This window comes from Pelophylax lessonae (assembly GCF_965119305.1).
Source record: "Pelophylax lessonae genome assembly, chromosome: 2".
NCBI lineage: Eukaryota > Metazoa > Chordata > Amphibia > Anura > Ranidae > Pelophylax > Pelophylax lessonae.
Window position 1 is genome coordinate 44,641,030 of NC_138769.1, and position 23,393 is coordinate 44,664,422.

At 45.2% G+C, this 23,393-nt stretch overlaps 1 protein-coding gene across 1 annotated transcript in view; it reads left to right on the forward strand.

Moving 5' to 3' along the window:
• C2CD2 (C2 calcium dependent domain containing 2) overlaps window positions 1-23,393 on the forward strand; it is a 184,781-nt gene that overhangs the window by 123,828 nt on the left and 37,560 nt on the right. The window contains exon 7 of the mRNA XM_082246288.1: window positions 1,645-1,747. Coding sequence (XP_082102414.1) covers window positions 1,645-1,747 — 103 coding nt within the window. The remainder of the gene's footprint in view (window positions 1-1,644; window positions 1,748-23,393) is intronic.

The window sequence follows — 23,393 nt, forward strand, 5'->3', positions numbered from 1 at the left end:
CTATCTAAAAAGAACTTTCCTTTATTTTTTATAGTTCATAGTTCATACAAGCTGTAGCCGATGTGAAACTGGCCTTACATACTAGCTGTTGTGTTGGCTTATTGACTCCAGGTTTTCCCAACACTGTTGTGCATTCTGCATTGTGCCAATAGGATGGACTATAGCTGGGTACACACTATAAAAGAATCGGGCGATCGATTGTCCGATTTTTCTCGTTTCACAGCAAATCGGAACCGATGAACGAAAATTTGTACGAAAATTCTCGTACGACAAAGGCTTTTTTTGTTGTTTATGGTTTCTAATCATGCGCAGTCTTTCTTTTCTGATTTTTCTTGTACAAAAATCGTACGAAAACGGTACACATTAACCACTTTAACTCTGCTCACTGTGCCTCTACTGCGGCACAGTGGCTCGTTAACGTCCAGCGACGTAGACCTACGTCGCTGGACTCCTCCCCCTGTAGGCGGCGCTCCCGCTGTTTTCATTCACAGCGGGAGTCGGGCCAGGGGAGGAGCGCCGCCGCTGCTCTTCCCCTATCGTCGGGGAATCTAGTTTGGAGATCCGCCCGCCTGTGTAAACAAAGTGACAGGGAGTGACAGATCGGAGTATTCAGCATAGCTGAACATCCGATCTGTCCCTGACTCACTCAGTCACCTCCCCCCCCCACACGTCAGTAAGCACCAGGCATACATTAACCCCTCCCTCTCCAATAAAATTAACCCCTTCCCTGCCAGTGTCATTTTTACAGTAACAGTGCATATTTATAGCACTGATTACTGCAGTAATGTCACTGGTACCCCCAAAAGTGTCAAAAATGTCAGTCAAGGGTCCGATCTGTCCGCCGCAATGTCGCAGTGCCGCAAAACAAATCGCAGATCTCCGCCATTATGTGTTAAAAAAAAAAAACACCAAAAATAACAGAAATCTTTCCCTTAGTAAACGCAATAACTTTTGCGCAAACCAATCAAAATACGCTTATTGTGATTTTTTTTACCAAACATATGTAGCAGAAAACAAATTGGCCAAAAATTTAAAAAAAATTAGATTTTTACATTTTTTGGGGGGGAATTTCATATAAAAAATTTTTAAAAATATTGTTATTTTTTTAAAATAAACGCTCTTTTTTTGTTTATAGCGCAAAAAGTAAAAATCGCACAGGTGATCAAATACCACCAAAAGAAAGCTCTGTTTGTGGGAAAAAAAGGACGTAAATTTTGTTTGGGTACGGCATCGCACGACCGCGCAATTGTCAGTGAAAAGTCGCACAGTGCCGAATCGCAAAAAGTGGCCCAGACGTAAGACAGCAAAATCCTCCGGTGGTAAAGTGGTTAAACAAAAATCGTTTGTTTTTTCCCCTCCGAGAAAGATTTTGGAGTTTGTCCCTTCGAGAATTTTCATACGAAAATTCTGAATCGTCAGTAGAAAGTTGTGTACACACTATACAAAAATCGTACGAAAATTCTTTGGACGAAAATGTTCGCCCGATTTTCTTATAGTGTGTACGAGCCTTAAACTTCTTGTGGGTTGTTTTATTTGATTTGAAAATGTTGACATGTTTTATAAAAGACTCCCAGACCAACTTTATGCCATTACGTTTTAGTACTTTGGTCATTAGTGTGTTGTTGTCATCCCCCCTCCATCCAGGCCCTGTGGTGTGCTCTGTACAGCTGAATGATCCAGTCCAAAAGTTCACAACTGTAGCCATAAAACCCACCCTGAGCCCATCCTGGGAGGAAGAATTCATCTTGTGAGTACAGCATCCACCATGTTTATTTATTTTTTTTTGTTTCCTAAATTTGCACCAGGGATGTTACTTACCTGAATGATGAGTATGCTGTTGGCTACGGTGTTCCTTGAAATCTTTGGTCTTCTGCCCCTTTCCCGGATACCCCAGCAGCTATGATCTTCAGGTGCTGCTGGGGATAGGACCAGGCCTTTTTCCAGCACTTTTTGTTTACAAGTTTAAATGAGTATTTTTTGCTATAAAATTACTTCTAACCCTCAAACATTATACTTTTTTTTTTTTTTTTTGTTAGAGACCCCAGGGAATAAAATGACGATCATTGAAACTTTTTATGTCACACTGTATTTGTGCAGCGGTTTTGCAAACAAAGTTTTTTTTGGAAATAAAATACACTTTAATGAATTAAAAAAAAAACCCACAATATTTACCCCAATTTTTTTGTAAAACGTGAAAGATGTTACGCGGAGTAAATAGATACCCAACATCTCTCGCTTTAAAATTGCTCACACTCAAACTACAGTACTTGAAAACCCAGTAGGCAACACTTACACGTTACCAGTTTAGAGTTACAGAGGAGGTCTAGACCTAGAATTATTGCTCTCACTCGAACATTAGCGCCGATACCTCACGTGTGGTGCGAACACCGTTTACATATGCGCTCGCTTCTGCACACGAGAACGGAGGGTTGGGGGCACCTATATATTTTACTTTTTATTTTTACACTGTCCCTTTAATTTATTTATTTTTTATATCACTTTTATTCCTATTACAAGGAATTTAAACATCCCTTATAATATAAATAAGGATGACAGGTCCTCTTTATGGAGAGATCTGGGGTCAAAAAGACTCCAAAATCTTTTTTTCTTTACCTTTTAAAAGCAAAAGATCAATTTTTTTTTTCTTTTGCTTAACCTCTTTCCGATCGCCCGCCGCCTTTTTACTGTGGCAGTGCGGCCCTCCTGCGCAAACCGACGTAGACCTACGCCGGTCGCGCACCTGAAGCAAGGGGGCGAGCGTTCCGCCAGTGGCGCGGTCCTGCCCCCACTCGGCAGCGGGGAAGCTGAGGCACGGGGCAGGTGTCTCCGATTGTCGCCTGACACCCACGATCGTTCCCCGCTGAGAGAGAACAACGGTCAGATGTTGTAACACAGCCGACCGTTCTTCTCCCTGGAATGATCACAGAGCTCATGTGATCCTTCTATATAGAATCACATGTCTCTATGGTCATTCCACAAGCCACGCCTCCCCACAGTTAGAATCACTCCCCTAGGCTCACATTTAACCCTTTGATCACCCATAATGTTAACCCCTTCCCTGCCAGTGTCATTATTACAGTAGCAGTGCATATTTTTAGCACTGATTACTGTAGTAATGTCACTGGTCCCCCCAAAAATGTCAGTTAGGGGTCCGATCTGTCTGCCGCAATCCCGCTAAAAATCGCAGATCGCCGCCATTACTAGTAAAAAAAAACAATAAAAATGACATAAATCTTTCCCTTTGTTAGTAAACGCGATAACTTCTGCGCAAACCAATCAAAATACGCTTATTGTGATATTTTTTTTTTTTTTTTTTTACCAAAAATATGTAGCAGAAAACAAATTGGCCTAGAATGTTAACAATTTTTGATTTTTAAATTTTTTGAGAATTTTATATAGCAGAATGTGAAAAATGTTTTTTTTTTTTTTTTTAGAATTGTCGCTTTTTTTTTTGTTTTGTTTATAGCGCAAACAATAAAAATCGCAGAGGTGATCAAATGCCACCAAAAGAAAGCTCTATTTGTGGGGAAAAAAAGAACATCAATTTTTTTTTGGGTACAGAGTCGTACGATGGCGCAATTGTCCGTTAAAGTAACGCAGTGCCAAATTGCAAAATATGGCCTGGTCATTAAGGGGGAAAATCTTCCGGTCCCGAAGTGGTTAAAAAAAAAAAAATATTTACTTGTAGGCTGGACTGGAAGTGACATCATGACGGTGCTCCGGTCCTCCAAGGCCATAGAGACGATTAAAAAGTATCTACTCTTTTGGGAGCAGCTGGCCCCACCGTCTCTTGGGTGAACCGGCGAAAACAGTAAGCCCGAGAAACAGTGTTGTGGGGTTGGGTTTGTGACTGTCCACTCCTGCTGCTTCGGAAACTGTTCCAGTTGCTTATGAGCCGCTCGGAATGCTTTTTAATGAGAAAGCCAGCCACCAGCTACAAAAAACGATATTGGGGTTATGGCTGATATATTCAGCCATAATCCCAGTAAACCACTTCAAAGCCACAAAGAATATAATATGTAATGCGGTCGGAAATGTGGTTAATGTGAGTGTCTGCAGCAGTGACAGGCATTTGCCAAAAGTGCTGACTATAGCCACCCCCCCCCCCCCACCCCATGCTTCATTCATAGACGCTAAGTCAGTTCCTGAAGTAAAAACAATGCTGTATGAATGGAGGGCTGGCGGGCGAGTGAAAGGTCCAGCTCCTCCATTCGTAGATCTCTTTTTATATGTAACATCTGGTGGGCCGCTGGGGATGCTATAAATCACTGCCATAGTCTACACTACCAGCATGTCTTTTAGAGTGTGGGAGGAAACCGGAGTACCTGGAGGAAACCCACACAGGGAGAACATGCAAACTCCAGGCAGGTAGTGTTATGGTTGGGATTCGAACCAACAAACTTAGTGCTGCTAGGCGGAAGTGCTAACCACTAAGCCACTGTGCTGCCCTCAATACACTTTAAAGCTCTTTTACACTGATGCATATTTCCCTTTAGATCCCATGGGACTCCTCACACCTCGGTGCTGCTGGTTCAGTGCGCTTTGAACAGTCCTGCATGTTGCATCCTTGGTGCACTTTTCAAAACCGCAACAAAATAAATGGAAAATGCGTCAAAAACGGTTTAAAAAGCACCACACTTGCGTTTTCTGAGTCAAATATCCATGTTTCACAGGTGCATGCCACCAGAAAATGCACCGGAAACGCATCAAAAACGCATATTTTTTTCATTGGAGCAGTTTGAAAGCACCTAGAAGGGCAGTGTATACTCGCAGTTGTAGGAGAACTTTCCTGGAATGCTCCATGTCTGGTCATTGTGAAGATATGGCAGGAATCTGAGCAATGCATTTCTTACTGGAGATCTTCATTCCATCTCACAGGGGCACAGGATTTCACAGTATGGAGCGGCCGTATAGCGACCCACCCATGCCATGATTCCACATAAGCTCACTGTTGTTTTTGAAGAGGTCTCATTACTAAGTCAGTACATGTTTAGTTCCTTCTGTTTTACACTTTCACCCATAGGGAATGCAGTAGAGTGTTGTGCAATGTTAGCCATGGGGAGTTGGGAGTTTAAAGTGATCCCCTCTACTGGCGAATGTAGATTAACCACTTGCTGACCACCCGCCGCAGATATGCTGTGACAGGTTGGCTCGGCTGCGTGAACCGCTGTACCTGTATCAGTGGCGGCTGGTGCTCAAAATGTTTTTTTTTTGGGGGGGGGCGCAAACAGAAAAATGTAATAGGCATTGCTTTGCGGCAAAAAAACACTGTAAAAAAATTGTGTGACTTTGAGGTCACAAAAGTGTGGAAGGGGCCTTCAGTAATTAAGGTATAGTGTGCCCCCTTCAATGCAGAGTGACCATCGTGCCCCCTTTCAATGCAGAGTGACCAGCGTGCCGTGCCCCTTTCAATGCAGAGTGACCAGCGTGCCGTGCCCCTTTCAATGCAGAGTGACCAGCATGCCGTGCCCCTTTCAATGCAGAGAGACCAGCGTGCCGTGCCCCCTTTCAATGGAGAGAGACGAGCATGCCCCCTTTCAATGGAGAGAGACGAGCCTGCCCCCTTTCAATGGAGAGAGACGAGCCTGCCCCCTTTCAATGGAGAGAGACGAGCCTGCCCCCTTTCAATGGAGAGAGACGAGCGTGCCCCCTTTCAATGCAGAGTGACCAGCGTGCCCCCTTTCAATGCAGAGTGACCAGCGTGCCCCCGTTCAATGCAGACAGACCAGCGTGCCCCCTTTCTATGCAGACAGACCAGCGTGCCCCCTTTCTATGCATACAGACCAGCGTGCCGTGCCCCCTTCAATGCAGACAGACCAGTGCAGTAGTGCACTTGCCTGCAGCGGCGGCGTCTTCTCGCGTCCTCCCCCCGCCTCCTCCTCGGCCAATGACATGGTTTTTGCCTTTCTCCCAATCAGGAAGTGGGTCTCGGACCCGCTTCCTGATTGGCCAGGAGGAGGATCCGTGTGACAATAGCGAATTTTCATTCGCCGTTGTCACACAATGGGTGGGCTCGGGGCGCACTGCTCTGCGCCCCGGGTCCACCCTTTTCTGGGAGACAGTGCAGCGGCGTTGCCCCTCGGAATTTAGGCCCCCTCCTTTTTCCTCCGGTGCCGGGCCAATTACAAAGCGCAGCACGATTCGCGCTTGCGCTGTAAGGAACCAGCTGTGAAGCCGAAAGGTTTCACTGCCGGGTTTCCTTACCCTGAATGACAAGGGCAGCACCCGAGAGCCATTACGAAAATCGGCTTCGGTGCCAACATCGCGGGCTCCCTGGACAGGTAAGTTCTAATATTTAAAAGTCAGCAGCTGCAGTATTTGTGGCTGCTGACTGTTTTTTTTTCATGGGGGGGCGGAACTCTTCTTTAACTTCATATATTGTATTTCTGATTTAAAAAGCTGCTAAAATGTGTTTTTCCCTGAGTGTGCCCGCACCACTTTTCTTTTTTTCTCTTTGAACAAATGTTCCTGAATGCTCCCCTATGTAATTTGCTGGTCAGGCAGTTAATCTTTTACCATTTGACTGATTGTTTCTAGGTTAGGTTTATACAAAAACAAGAAACAACATATACCGCCCGCAATTCTCTGTGTACAAAGCCGCCCACACTTTTCATGACTCACTTTGATAGTATGGAATGGCGCAGAATGAAGCACACCTAGCAGGAAGGTCTATACCTTCGGCTCAGTCTCGGGTAGACGAGATGTACACCTTCTGTTTATATATCCTCCTCCACCCGGATCAGAGGAGAATTTTTACCTTGGGTGGGCAGACACCGATAAATACAAGGGAAGCAAAAAAAAAAAAAAAACATCAATCCTTTTCTTTTAAGAATCTGGCTATTTTGATTGCTGAAGGATCGGTTTTTTTTTTTTTTTTTTATGTTTTTTGCGTTTTTTTTTTTTTTTCTTTTTTTCTGGTCTTCTTTACATCCCTGTGTGACTTGGGGTATATTTGTTTTTGGGTTTTTTTCTTGTTTTTTGAGTTTTTCTTTTTTTTTTTCTGGGCTTGTTTACGTCTTGTGTGACCTGGGGTATATTTGTTTTTTTTTTTTTGGGGGGGGGGGGGTTTGTTTTTTTCTGAGCTTGTTTACATCCCTGTGCGACCTGGGGTATATTTGTATTGTTTTTTGAGTTTTTTTCTTTCTTTCTTTTTCTGTTTTTTTGTGTTTTTTTTTTTTTTTCTTTCTTTCTGGGCTTGTTTACGTCTTGTGTGACCTGAGGTATATATATATATATATATATATATATATATATATATATATATATATATATATATATATATATATATATATATATATATATATATATTTTTTTTTTTTTTTTTTTGGGGGGGGGTTTCTGAGCTTGTTTACATCCCTGTGTGACCTGGGGTATATTTGTTTTTATTTTTTTTTCTTGTTTTTTGAGTTTTTTTATTTTTTTTCTGGGCTTGTTCACGTCACCTGGGTTTTTTTTTTTTTTACTTTTTTTGCATCAGATCGCAACGGATCAACACAGGTCACTGCAAGGCACATAGACATGAATGGTTTTCTATGTGACTCATTCACACCATGATGTTGTGCACGTGTGCGCTGCAATCTCTTGCATTATTTATAACACAACGCAACTGAAAGTAAAGATATATATATATAATATATGTATATGTAGCATTTTGACTAAGGATGCACTGAGTATTTTCATGAGTACTTGTGAAAATGCTCCTGATACCAAAACTTTGCGGTGCGATTTGCATTCATACAAAAGGTACGGGTGCAAATCGCACTGCAAAGAATTGCATGGGATTTGAACAGGAATGCAGTGCGATTCCTGTCCCAAATCGCATGCGATTTCCCCCGCCGCATAATTTACTGATGCTTATACTCAGAATCTTGTTGACTGCAAAATCCTAAATAAAATGTTCTGTAAAGACATAGGGGTTGATTTACTAAAACTGGAGAGCGCAGAATGTGGTGCAGCTGTTCATGGTAGCCAATCAGCTTCTATATTCAGCTTGTTCAGTTAAGCTTTGAGAAAACAAAACCTGGAAATGGATTGTTTTCTATGTAGAGCTGCACCAGATTTTGCACTCTCCAGCTTTAGTAAATCAACCCTCATGCGTGCGCGCATATAGGTGTATAACTGTGCATAGGCATATACATACCTAAAATTATTCTTTATCCTCTTTGATCTGCCTGAATTGCCGTTGTAATATACCTGTGTATACACAGAATTTACTGCATTCAAATGTAAAATGTTTTTATTTAATTTTTTTTACAATTTTGCAAGCATCATCATTGTATTACTGTTCTTTACACGGCTATACACTATATTACCTAAAGTATTGGGACGCCTGCCTTTACACACACATGAACTTTAATGGCATCCCAGTCTTAGTCCGTAGGGTTCAATATTGAGTTGGTCCACCCTTTGTAGCTATAACAGCTTCAACTCTTCTGGGACGACTGCAAGCCAGGCCTTCTCATCCATATCAGTGCCTGACATCTCCAATGCGCTTCTGGAAGAATGATCAAACATTCCCATAGACACTCCTAAACCTTGTGGACAGCCTTCCCAGAAGAGTTGAAGCTGTTATAGCTGCAAAGGGTGGGCCAACTCAATACTGAACCCTACGGACTAAGACTGGGATGCCATTAAAGTTCATGTGTGTGTAAAGGCAGGCGTCCCAATACTTTTGCTTATATAGTGTACTTTTGACATAGTGGTTTTTACTTCCATGTGCAAGAGGCCTAAAACGCAGCAATTTACCATGCAGATTAAGATTGTATTGGCTCCGGCACCCTGGTAAAGTTGAGGGTCCCAAAATTCCACAGCATTGTGTAGCATGGAAATCGCTTCAATGGGGTCAAGAGCCACATCAAAACCATCGTTTTTTGGCTTTTTTTTTTTCCATGCTATGTACTTATTCAGTGTTGGTGACCCCTTCTCCCCTCATTTCTTGTCCTCATGTCAGTGTCAGGAACTAAGTGGAGGATTGGGGGGGGGGGTCCATCATCAATGGGGTCACAGCAATTACTGTATTTTCTAGGACAAAGCGACGTTGTGTAACTCCAGGAATGTCAGAAGGAACAGACATAGCGAGTAATATGTGATCTTCCTCTGACTGGTTGGATTTCATGGCTGCTCCTTGACAAAAGCTCAAAGTCCAGAACGAATATAGCACAACCATCAGGCATCTTGTGCTCCTCGGCTGGAGGAAGTGACTGATAACAGGCTGTGCTTATCGCCTCTTCAGATTGACAAAGTTAAACATATTTGTCATATCTGGAGATGAGCAATTCCAGAATATTTTTATTTAAAGTCAAACTGTAGGCAGGTATAAAAGAAACACATTAAAATGTAATTAACCACTTCTGGACCGGGCCTTTTTCTGACACTTGTTGTTTAGAAGTTAAAATCATTTTTTTTTTTGCTAGAAAATTACTTAGAACCCCCAAACATTTTATTTATATATATATATATAAGTGTGTGTGTGTGTGTGTGTGTGTGTGTGTGTGTGTGTGTGTGTGTGTGTGTGTGTGTGTGTGTGTGTGTGTGTGTGTTTGTTTTTTTTTTTTTTTTTTTTTTTTTTTTTTTTTAGCAGAGACCCTAGAGAATAAAATGGAGATCGTTGCAATATTTGTATCACACCGTATTTGCGCAGCAGTCTTACAAACACAATTTTTTGGGAAAAAATACTCTTTTTTTAATTAAAAAATAAGAAAACAGTAAAGTTAGCCTAATTTTTTTCTATAATGTGAAAGATAATGTTATGCCTAGTAAATAGATACCCAACATGTCATGCTTCAAAGTTGCGCACGCTCATAGAATGGCGACAAACATTGGTACTTAAAACTCCCCATAGGCGACACTTTAAAAATTTCTACAGGTTACCAATTTAGAGTTACAGAGGAGGTCTAGGGCTCAAAATATTTCTCTCACTCTAACAATTGCTGCAATATCTCACATGTGTGGTTTTAACACAGTTTACATATGTGGGCGCGACTTGCCTATGTGTTCGCTTTTGCGCACGAGTTAACGGGGTGGGTGTTTTAATTTTTTTTTTTCCTATTTATTTTATTTTTTATTTTTACACTGTCCTTTTTAAAAAAAAAAAAAAAAATGTGATCACTTTTATTCATTGTAATAACATCCCTTGTAATAGAAATAAGCATGACAGGACCTCTTTAATGTGGGATCTGGGGTCAAAAAGACCTCACATCTCACATATGAAAGAAAATGGGCTCTTTAAATCCATTGCTAGGAAGTGACGTATGACGTTGCTCCGGTCCTCCACGGCCATAGAGTGGAGTGGGGGCCATCTTGCCCTCACTCGACTTCCTGCCTGAGTGGAGAGCGAACCGGCTCTTTTTCCCTGCTACTGACGGGTCCAGAAAGCGGGGAAAACGACCAGGAATCTGCCACTGGGACTACCCTTATGTTAAAGCGCACCGCTCGCTGTTTGAAAGAAATACCGGAGTTATGGCAGCTATCCCCCCTCCACCAAATGATTTGGACCAGTGCACAAAGCAAGGTCCATAAAGACATGAATGAGTGAGTTGGGGTGGAGGGACTTGACTAGACTGCACAGAGTCCTGACCTCAACCCGATAGAACACCTTTGGGATGAATTAGAGTGCAGACTGCGAGCCAGGCCTTCTTGTCCAACATCAGTGCCTGACCTCACAAATGTGCTTCAGAAAGAATGGTCAAACATTCCCATAGACACACTCCTAAACCTTGTGGACAGCCTTCCCAGAAGAGTTGAAGCTGTTATAGCTGCAAAGAGTGGGCCAACTCAATATTGAACCCTACGGACTAAGACTGGTGTGCCATTAAAGTTCATTTGGTGTAAAAGCAGGCGTCCCAATACTTTTGGCAATATAGTGTTTGCTCAAATGTACAAAAAAAAAAAAAACTGTGTCCAGTAGCAAATAAGTAACAAAAAGATATTACACCATCTACAATAAATTCCACAGTGTTAAAAAATCGGTAAAAAAGCAAAATCATTCTTCTGGTGAAAATAGATTGTGAAGAAACGAGCTGATGCTTCCACTCTTTCCACCTGCACACCGGGCTCTCATGATTTACGATTGCACTTTACATACATGTGCGCACCCTGGGCTTGCGTTTGCGGGTGTGTACGGGGGATATATATATCTATATAGAGAGAGCGAGAGAGCGCGAGATATATATATATAGATATCTATATAGATATATAGATATCTATATATATATATATATATATATATATATATATATATATATATATTCCCTGTACACACCCGCAAATGCAAGCCCAGGGTGCGCACATGTATGTAAAGTGCAATCGTAAATCGTAAAATATAAATATGTATAATATATATATTTTTTTTTTGTAATACTCTTCATTATAATTCTGTTTTTCAAACAAATTCTTTTTTTTTCTTTTATTATTCATTTTTTTTTTTTTTTCACTTTATTGCTATCGCAAGGGGAAAACACAACCCCCATGTGGTAACATTGGGCAGGTGAGAGGTACTCTATATGGAGACATTGGGGGTCTAATAGACCCCAATGTTTCCCCTGCCATTCACAGCATCTGAGTAGAAAACTGCTTGACTGGATGTACCAGCAAGTTAATGGAAGCTCAGAAACTGTAAGTGAAAAAATCCTCGTTGCTTCCGGTTTCATTCAGTACAGAGGGAATCGAAGAATGGATGTTCCTTGATTCCCTCTCACTCTCCATCCTGCAGCCGTTGAATGTGGTCCCAGGCTCCCGGTATGAGTGAGAGAGCCCAGGAAGTACATGGGGGAAGGGGGCACACCACCCAGTCCCACACAATGAAAATGATCAGCGGCTATACAGCCCCCGGATCACTTTCACTTTTAAATATTATTTATCGCCTCTTAGGTTAAACAAGCAGTTACCACTTGTGGTGGGGAGGAGGACCCACTGCAAAGGTCCCTCTCCAGCCTTCCCTCCCCAAACCATCACTTGTTATTGGAGTATCTGCTAACAGTCATCAGTACAGTGGGTTGTGATTGTAGCAGGAAGGGGTTACCGGAGATTCTGCAAGTAGAACTTTCCAAATACAATAGTGCTTGTATTTCAGCTGCCAGCATGCGTGTTAACCCCCCCCCCCCCCCCCCGTGTTATTTCCAGGATTTCATTATGACACAACAGCTGAAATATCCATTTATGATCATCATGAGCAGTCCTGAGGGAGCATTGCACGTAATGTGTTTTACAGTGAGATAGACGAGGCGGACATGGGGGAATACCTTCTATTCATCTGTCACTTCCTGCCACAGCTGCACAGTAACCTTGTACTCCGCCAAGATGGATGAACAGACTGCGGATGAGAGCTGACACTGGGGCTTGTACAGCTCAATGAGGATTATGTGACTTCCAAGGAATTCTGCACACAGCATAGATCCAACCGCCACCCACTCAGTGTCTCTGATCACCGCCATACCACTTACAGTGTCCCTGATCACCGCCGTACCAGTCACATTGTCCCTGATCACCGCCGTACCAGTCACATTGTCCCTGATCACCGCCGTACCAGTAACATTGTCCCTGATCACCGCCACACCAGTCACATTGTCCCTGATCACCGCCACACCAGTCACACTGTCCCTGATCACCGACATACCAGTCATATTGTCCCTGATCACCACCACACCAGTCACACTGTCCCTGATCACCGCCGTACCAGTCACATTGTCCCTGATCACCACCACACCAGTCACACTGTCCCTGATCACCACCAAGCCAGTTACAGTATCCCTGATCACCGACACACCGGTTACATTATCCCTGATCATCACCATACCAGTTACATTGTCCCTGATGACCCTTAAACCAGTTACAGTGCCCTTGATCACTACCACACCAGTTACTTTATCCCTGATCACTGTCCCACTAGTTACAGTGTCCATGATCACCGCAACACCAATTACATTGTCCCTGATCGCCGCCACACCAGTTACATTTTTTCTGATCGCTGCCACAGCAGTTACAGTATCCCTGATCACTGCAACACCGGTTACATTGTCCATGATCACCGCCAAGCCAGTTACAGTGTCTCCGATCCCTGACACGCCAGATACATTATCCCTGACCACTGTCATACCAGTTACATTGTCCCTGATCACCCTCAAACCAGTTACAGTGCCCTTGATCACCACCACACCAGTTACTTTATCCCCGATTACTGTCCCACTAGTTACAGCATCCCTGATCGCCGCCACACCAGTTACAGCGTCCCAGATCATGGCCATACCAGTTACAGCATCCCTGATCACTGCCACACCAGTTACATTGTCTATGATCACAGTCAAACCAGTTACAGCATCCCTGATTGCCGCCACACCAGTTACAGCGTCCCTGATCACGGCCACACCAGTTTTAGTATCCCTGATCACTGCCACACCAGTTAAATTGTCCCTGATCACCGTCAAACCAGTTACATTATACACGATTACTGCCCAACCAGTTACAGTGTCCCTGATCACCGCCACACCAGTTTTCAGTACGGGTAGTTAACCCTTTATGCTGATGTTTATGATAAAATTGTTTTAGAGCTGACTTTCAATCTCTACGCGTTTGCTGTACCGTATTTACATTATTGCATTATAGATTCTGCTTCTAGTAGCTGTGCTTCAATCCCTGAGCCTCCATACAGAGCCGGTCACTGGAGGTAGAAATCTACTTTTAGAACACGGGAGCTTCTAAAGCTAATGACATGGTGTCTATTACAGGCTTCATACTACGTAGAATAATCAGGGATAAGCCGTAAAGAAGATAAGAAATACCTGTAAAGCCGGCCATAGACAGATCGAAATTCAGTAGGAACTGGACCAATTTGAATCTGTCTGTGGACACGCTAGTTGTGCTAAAGTTGATCCATCAATTGACTTCAGTACAACCAACCTGTGTGTGTTTTATTTTTTTTTCCAGCCAATCACTGCCAGCGGCTATAGCCTCCAGCAGTGTTCATTGTATTCTGCTGGTGAGGAAGGCCCCCTGCTGGCAGAACACAATAGCGCAGCTGACTGTGTGGATGAGGAAATTTAGTGATTTTTTTTTATCCTTCTACCTGTAGTTGAAGAAAAGAAAATGTCATAATGTAAAAAGAAAAGAACTTCGCTTTGGCCCCTCCTACCCCCACAAAATGGGCCCATAAATGTAATATACTGTGCAAAAACAATCAAAGGGGCATAATACGCCTCCATTACTGCTCTCTCTCCACATGAAGTCAGCCCAGATATTTCCTATAATTAACCTCTGAGATGTCGGTACATGTGAAGTAACACACATTATATATATATAGTTGTGCTCATAAGTTTACACACCCTGGCAGAATTTGATTTCTTGGCCATTTTTCTGAGACTATGAATGATAACACAAAAACTTTTCCTTCACTCATGGTTAGTGTTTGGCTGAAGCCATTTATTATCAATCAACTGTGTTGACTCTTCTTAAAGCAGAGTTTCACCCAAAAGTGGAACTTCCGCTCATTTGCTTCCCCCCCCCCCCCCCCTCCGGTGCCACATTTGGCACCTTTCAGGGGGGAGGGGGGAACGGGTTCCTTTTTTTGACAGATACCCTTCCCCACTTCCGGGAACGGCGCTGGGCGAAGTGAGGACCCCTCCTCCTACCCCCTGCCGCCGAGCCAATCCCAATGCGTAGCTCGCTTCGAGAATGCGCAGTAGGAACCCCCGCCCCCGTGAAGCAGCAAGGCTTCAGTGCCGGGTTCCCTTACCGGAAATGGTGGCGGGAGCACCCGACAGCCGATGGAAACATCGGCTGCGGTGCCGACATCGCTGGACAGGACAGGTAAGTGTCCTATTATTAAAGTCAGCAGCCACAGTATGTGTAGCTGCTGACTTTTAATTTTTAGGGGGGGGGGGGGGCAGAACTGCGCTTTAAATCATAATGATAACAGAAACTACCCAAATGACCCTGATCAAAAGTTTACATACCCTGGTGATTTTGGCCTGATAACATGCACACAAGTTGACACAAAGGGGTTTGAATGGCTATTAAAGGTAACCATCCTCACCTGTGATCTGTTTGCTTGTAATTAGTATGTGTGTGTATAAAAGGTCAATGAGTTTCTGGACCCGTGACAGACCCTTGCATCTTTCATCCAGTGCTGCACTGACGTTTCTGGATTCTGAGTCATGGGGAAAGCAAAGGAATTGTCAAAGGATCTGTGGGAAAAGGTGGTTGAACTGTATAAAACAGGAAAGGGATATAAAGATATCCAAGGAATTGAGAATGGCAATCAGCAGTGTTCAAACTCTAATCAAGAAGTGGAAAATGAGGGGTTCTGTTGAAACCAAACCATGGTCAGGTAGACAGACTAAAATTTCAGCCACAACTGCCAGGAAAATTGTTCGGGATGCAAAGAAAAAAAAACACAAATAACTTCAGGTGAAATACAGAACTCTCTGAAAACATGTGGTGGGGCTGTTTCAAGATGCACAATAAGGAGGCACTTGAAGAAAGATGGGCTGCATGGTCGAGTCGCCAGAAGAAAGCCATTACTACGCAAATGCCACAAAGCATCCCGCTTACAATAAGTGCCGGTTCACACTAATACGACTTGGTCAGGCTTGGCAAGTCGCGGTCCATTGAGTAGTACAGGACCAGTTCTAGTAGGAGCGACACAAGTCGCTCCGACTTAGAAAAAGGGTCCTGTGCTACTTCGGAGCGACTTGCATAGACATTCATTTTATGAAGTCCGTGCAAGTCGTGCCGAAGTCACGGTGCATGCGACTTCACAGGTTGCCCCCTTAAGTCGGATCGCCGTAGTGTGAACCAACTGTAAGCTAAACAGCACAGAGACAAGCCTCAAACCTTCTGGCACAAAGTCATTTGGAGTGATGAGACCAAAATTGAGCTTTTTGGCCACAACCATAAACGCTACATTTGGAGAGGAGTCAACAAGGCCTACAATGAAAGGTACACCATTCCTACTGTGAAACACGGCGGTGAATCGCTGATGTTTCTGGGATGTGTGAGCTACAAAGGCACAGGAAATTTGGTCAGATTTGATAGCGGGATGAATGCAGTATGTATCAAAAATACTGGAGGAAAATTTGCATTCATCAGCCTGGAAGCTGTGCATGGGACGTACTTGGACATTCCAACATGAGAATGATCCTAAACACAAGGCCAAGTCGACCTGTCATTGGCTACAGCAGAATAAAGTGAAGGTTCTGGAGTGGCCATCTCAGTCTCCTGACCTCAATATCATTGAGCCACTCTGGGGAGATCTCAAACGTGCCGTTCATGCAAGAGAGCCCAAGAATTTACAGGAACTGGAGGCTTTCTGCCAGGAAGAATGGGCAGCTTTACCATCTGAGAAGATAAAGAGCCTCATCCACAAATACCACAAAAGACTTCAAGCTGTCATTGATGTTAAAGGGGGCAATACACGGTATTAAGAACTGGGGTATGTAAACTTTTGATCAGGGTTATTTGCGTAGTTTCTGTTGTCATTATGATTTAAAAAGAGCAAACACAGTTGATTGATAATAAATGTCTTCAGCCAAACACTAACCATGAGTGAAAGAAAAGTTTCTCTATCGCTCATTGACAGACGTAGTCTTCTTGATTCTCAAGAGCTGGGTTATGTTGTCTCCGCAGGAGTAGGACTAGGCAGAAAGACAAAACGTTCTGGCTCCACCTTAGGGGCAGTCCCTGAGGGTATATCCTCCCTCTCTCTGCTACAGGGAATCAGTTTTTTTCTGTCTAGTCAGGAGTAAGGACCTAAGTTCCTTGCTGGGATCTTTTGGTCCTGGCAAGACTTTTTTCTTTAAGAAAAAGACATTTTTTAGGTAGTTTTCTCCAGTGTTTTTTCCTGTGAGATCTTCAAGCAAAAATGCCGGACTGGGCGACACTTGTGGTCACCCCAGCCGGCCTACGAGCGCGCGCAGACCATGGCATTGCGCTTGGTCGGCCGCGACACATTCAAGTAAGTATGCGGGGCCGGGCGATGGGCTGGATGTTGAGATCCAGTGGTCACCCCGGTTTCTGCCTACGAGCACGTGCAGACCAGAGCTCCGCGCTGGGTCGGCCGCGACGAGTCCCAGTGGAGGGACTGACCTTGCGAGTTAAAAGTCTCGCTTGGACGCCAGGAACCAGAGAGTCGAGGCGTCCGGAGTGGTCCACAAACCCCCACCCCGGTGGAGAGGGTATTGTGAAGAGAGGGTGCCTGTCGGTTCGGTATGGTGAGTAAACGTTCCCTTTTTTCCTCGTTATGAGGCAGTATGTATTATGGGCCCCTCCATATATGGTCAGTATATATCTGATACTTACAAGTCCCCCTTGTAATACAGCATGTGTTTGTGGGAAGTGGACTTGGTTTAAGAGCTAACACTCTACCCAGAAGACTGTAACATTACAGCAGACATAGGAGGTATAATCCTACCTTATGTGTAGTGTATCTCCTGTAGATCCATATATCGCCTCTTAGCAGAGATGCAGGTGGATATGCTGGGAAAACGATTTCGGCGGTCCGCCGCCATTTTGCCGTAGACCAAATGCAGGTATGTCCTCAGGTCACGCCGGCCGCCATGTTTTTGGAGTCTTATGTCTCTTCTATGGGGGCGGCCATGTTTTGTGAGCCCAGCTACCTCGTGGAGAGCTGGGAACGCCGGAAGGCGTACACAGGGGGCGGAGCCACGTCCTTCTACCCGGGAAAAACAAACAGCTCCTTCCAGTCTGTGTAAGACAGACGCTGACTGCAGTTGGTTGGAAACTGCACTGCATCGGTTGGTGAGCCTTGGGGGTCCCTCTCTCTCTCTGTGGGATCGAGAAGCAGGTACTCTGAGGGGCGCTATTGCGCTAGGGGGAGACACAAAAAAAAAAAAGAAGTTTTTTGTTTTGCTGGCAAAGGTGTCCTGAATTAACATGGACCCTGCCACTCATGTATCTCCTCCGGATCCCCTCGAGGGGTCTGCGGGATCCTCCAGCACCCCATTGACAATTGAATCATTGTCAGCTATTATGGAAACTTTTGTGTCCCGGGTGGAAGTGGCTTGTCAGGGACAGGGCGCAAGAAAGCGACCCCCGCCTAACCCCTTATTATCTGAAACCTCGGATTCAGACTCTGAGCCCATTTCTGCAGTTGCAGGTACTTCATCTGGGATTGGTGTCTCGGGTCCTGTCTCTTCAGACAGTGAGGAGGATGTTTCGGCATCCGCCATAGCCCGAGAGGAAGCGTTGGTAAACGCACTCATTGTATCTGTTCAAGAGACCTTAAGGTTACAGGGTATTCCATCGGAAATAGCTGAAACTGAAATCCCTTTTGGGACTAAAAAACGCATCAAAGTGGCGAAGGTTTTTCCATTGCCCAAATGTTTTGGCAATCCAATCGAAGAAGAATGGCGTCTGCCAAAACGCACTTTTTCTAAACGCATTGACAGGCGTTATCCGTTTGAGGAAACCCTTATTAAGAAATGGACAGAACCACCTGTGGTGGATTCACCAATTGCTAGATTGAATAAAGCCACGGTTATTCCTTTAGAAGACGCTCCGTCTTTTAAAGATCCAGTGGATCGCAAGATAGAAGCTATGTCTCGCACCATGTTTTCCTTGATTGGATCAGCTTTCAGACCTATAATAGCTATTGGTCTGGTTTCGCAGGCTGTAACTGAATGGACCAAGTGGTTACGCCGGGACTTAGAAGAGGTCCCTCAGGCGGTATCAGATTTGTTGGAACAAATGATACAGGGGTTACAGTTTGTGTGTGATGCGGCGTTAGACGCCACTCCATTATTGGCGCGAGCATCAGTCTCAGCAGTGGTTCTCAGGCGTACACTGTGGCTAAAAGGTTGGTTAGCCGACCAAGGTTCCAAAAAAGCATTGGCTAATATCCCCTTTTCAGGAGAGCGTCTATTTGGAGCCAACTTAGATGAGATCATTAAAGATCTCACGGGTGGAAAGAGCACCTTTTTACCGCAAAATTTTAAAGGTAGAGGAACTCGTCAAAGATGAGGGCCTTCTTTTTCTGCTCACAAGAGGTTTTTTCGTCCCGCGGGTGAAAAAACTAAGTCCTCCAAAGCTCCTGCAGGAGGCGTCAGGGGTCGTTGGTCGGGCAAGCAAAAGCCCGCCCCCTCCAGACCTGAAGATAAACCATCCAAAGCCTGAAGGTGCGCCCCCACCCATAACTGGGGTGGGGGGACGTCTTCGCCGGTTCCCGGATCCATGGCTTTCCAGAATCCCGGACAAATGGGTTTGCGAAGTCATAAGGTCAGGGTACAAGATCGAGTTTCGATCTCTCCCACCGGCGCGGTTCTTCCCTTCCAATATCCGACTATCCTCAGATCGTTTAGAAGATCTGCGGAGAGCAGTCACAGATTTACTACAACAAGGAGTGGTAGTCCACGTTCCTTGGACAGAACGGTTTCAAGGGTTTTATTCAAACCTATTTACAATACCCAGGAAAGAGGGCAAAGTGCGTCCAATTCTGGACTTAAGAGCACTCAATTCTTTTGTCAACATAAGAAGATTCAGAATGGAGTCCATTCGCACAGTAGCAGCCTTCCTGCATCCAGGGGATGTCCTAGCGTCCATAGACATCAAGGACGCCTATCTTCACATTCCCATTTTCGCAGGACATCAGCGGTTTCTACGCTTTTCCGTAGAAGAGAACCACTATCAGTTTGTGGCGTTACCTTTCGGTCTCGCCACGGCTCCGCGGGTCTTCACAAAGGTGTTGGCCCCAATGTTGGCACTTCTGCGCCAAAGAGGTATATCGATCCTTGGTTACCTAGACGATCTTCTGCTTCATGCAGAGTCTCCTCAGACCTTGCTACAAAACATAGAAATTACTATGATTTCTTTACAGGAATTCGGGTGGCTGGTGAACCAGCAAAAGTCATTTCTGGTTCCCACCCAGAGGCTCGAATATCTGGGTCTAATTTTAGACACAGTCAAGACAAGAGTTTTTCTTCCGGTAGGGAAACTCCGAAAGATTCAATCAGCAGTCCAGTTGTTACTGTCCAACAGCTGGTCTTCCCTTCGGACTTGCATGAGGGTTCTGGGGTTGATGGTGGCTTCATTCGAAGCAGTCCCATTTGCCCAGTCCCATACCCGAATTCTTCAGCAAGAGATTCTTCTCAGATGGAATCGGAATCCGGAATCCCTGGACAATCAGATCCGATTGAGCAAACAGACCAGAGAGTCTCTGGTCTGGTGGCTTCGGTCTCCAATGCTCAGCCAGGGAAAGTCATTTCTGCCAATATATTGGACGATAGTGACCACGGATGCCAGTCTATCCGGATGGGGAGGAATTCTCGGTCAGTTATCTGTCCAGGGACTTTGGTCCCCGGAAGAATCCAGGTTACCGATAAATGTATTGGAACTGAGAGCGATCAGACTTTGTCTGATTCACTGGACCAAGCAGCTCCAGGGCAGCCCGGTTCGGATCCAGTCGGACAATGCCACGGCCGTGGCTTATGTCAATCACCAGGGGGGCACCAAGAGTGTCCGAGCGGCCAAAGAAGTGGCTTGCATTCTTCGCTGGGCGGAACGATTTGTTCCAGCTATCTCTGCGGTGTTCATTCCGGGGGTGGAGAATTGGCAGGCAGATTATCTCAGCCGTCAGACTCTGGATCAGGGGGAATGGTCCCTCCATCCAGACGTTTTCCACCAGTTGTGCCTACGGTGGGGCACCCCGGATGTGGATCTGTTGGCATCACGATTCAACAGGAAAGTTCAGAGATTCGTGGCTCGCTCCCGCGATCCTCTAGCAGAAACCGCAGACGCACTGATTGCCCCGTGGGGGCAATACCAGCTAATGTATGCCTTCCCTCCTCTCGCGTTACTGCCAAGACTTCTTCGCAGGATAGAGGAGGAAGGAATTCCAGTAATTCTGGTAGCTCCGGACTGGCCTCGTCGAGCTTGGTACGCCGACATGGTCAGACTGGTGGCGGACGTCCCGTGGAGACTTCCTCTCAGGGAGGATCTACTGTCTCAGGGACCGATCTTCCATCCTGCTTTACGATCGCTGGCTTTAACGGCCTGGCTATTGAGACCCAGGTGCTGAAGGACAAAGGTTTGTCAGCTTCAGTTATTCCTACTCTAGTTGAAGCAAGGAAAGCGACTTCCAGAAAGATTTATCATCGCACATGGAAGTCCTACATTGCATGGTGTAAACCATTGGGGTTCCGTCCTCGGTCTTATTCGATTAGTCGAATATTGGCTTTTCTGCAACAAGGGGTTGAGCAGAAACTGGCCTTGAGTACTATCAAGGGTCAGGTCTCAGCATTAGCTATCTTCTTTCAGAAGCCTTTGGCTACTCATTCCTTGGTGCGGAATTTCATCCAGGGGGTGCGACATCTGGCTCCGCCAGTGCACGCGCCGTTACCCCCCTGGGATCTTAATTTAGTGTTGTCGGTTCTTCAGAAACCTCCCTTTGAAGATATTAGGGAGATTCCTCTACCTACGTTGTCCCAGAAGGTGGCCTTCTTGGTGGCTATTACTTCTGCACGCAGGGTGTCAGAACTGGCCGCATTATCTTGTCGTTCACCATATCTGGTGGTTCATAGAGATAAGGTGGTTCTTCGTCCGAATCCATCCTTCCTACCAAAAGTGGTTTCAGAATTTCATCTGAATGAAGAAATTGTGTTACCTTCCCTGTGTCCTAAGCCCAGTCATCCGCGAGAGTTTGCTTTACACTCCTTGGATGTGGTCCGGGCGATCAGGGTATACTTGAAAACGACAGACTCGTTTCGCAAGACGGATTCACTTTTTGTGATCCCAGATGGACCCAAAAAGGGGTTGCCTGCATCTGCCGCGACCATTTCCAGATGGATCAGACAGACGGTAGTACAGGCTTATTCTATTAAGGGTCGGGAGCCCCCGTTCCCTGTTAAGGCGCACTCCACTCGGGCACTTAGTGCGTCATGGGCCTTTCGCCATCAGGCGTCAGTGGTCCAGGTGTGCAAGGCGGCTACCTGGTCGTCGGTGCATACCTTTACTAAACATTATAAAGTTGATGTAATGGCATCGTCTGATGCCTCGTTTGGCCGCAAGGTTTTGCAGGCCGCAATTTGAGGAGACCAGTGGTCTACCTCGAGGGTTTTTTCCGTTGGAAAATTTTTCTTTAGTCTCATTCTTTGTTTATAATGAGCCTTTAAAACTTCTAGTTTGGCACCGGTTGGGCCTCCTAGATTGGATTTGATTTTGTCAATCCCACCCCTCATTTGTGGCACTGCTTCTGGATGTCCCAGCTCTTGAGAATCAAGAAGACTACGTCTGTCAATGAGCGATAGAGAAAAATGGATTTTTGTAAGATCTTACCGTAAAATCCTTTTCTCTTAAGCTCATTGACAGACGTAGTACCCGCCCCTCTATCATTGAGTTGGGTTGGGTTAAATTCTCTGTACTGCTTTAAAACAGAACTGATTCCCTGTAGCAGAGAGAGGGAGGATATACCCTCAGGGACTGCCCCTAAGGTGGAGCCAGAACGTTTTGTCTTTCTGCCTAGTCCTACTCCTGCGGAGACAACATAACCCAGCTCTTGAGAATCAAGAAGACTACGTCTGTCAATGAGCTTAAGAGAAAAGGATTTTACGGTAAGATCTTACAAAAATCCATTTTTTTGTGTTATCATTCATATTCTCTGAAAAATGGCCAAGAAATCATAAATTCTGCCAGGGTGTGTAAATTTTCTCCCAGATCTGGACCAGGGCATCACTGAGTTCCTGAACAGACTGAGGGGCAACCTGGCGGTGTCAGATGTACCGAAATATAACGTCCCAGAGGTGTTCTATTGGATTTAGGTCAGGTGAGCGTGGGGGCCATTCAATGGTATCAATTCCTTCATCCCCAGGAACTGGCTGCATACTCTCACCACATGAGGCCGGGCATTGTCATACATCAGGAGGAACCCAGAACCTACTACACCAGTGTAGGGTCTGACAATGGGTCCAAGGATTTCATCCCAATACCTAATGGCAGTCAGGGTGCCATTGTCTAGCCTGTAGAGGTCTGTGCGTCCCTCCATGGATTTGCCACCCCAGGCCATCACTCACCCACCACCAAGTGGGTTATGCTGAACTGAACGATGTTACAGGCAGCATAACGTTCTCCATGGCTTCTCCAGACCCTTTCACGTCTGTCACATGTGCTCAGGGTGACCCTGCTCTCATCTGTGAAAAGCACAGGGCACCAGTGGAGGACCTGACAATTCTGGTGTTCAATGGCAAATGCCAATCAAGCTCCACGGTGCTGAGCAGTGAGCACAGGGCCCACTACAGGATGTTAGGCCCTCAGGCCACCCTCATGAAGTCTGTTGGGAGACATTCACACCAGTGGCCTGCTGGAGGTCATTATGTAGGGCTCTGGCAGTGCTCATCCTGTTCCTCCTTCCACAAAGAAGCAGATACCGGTCCTGCTGATGGGTTAAGGACCTT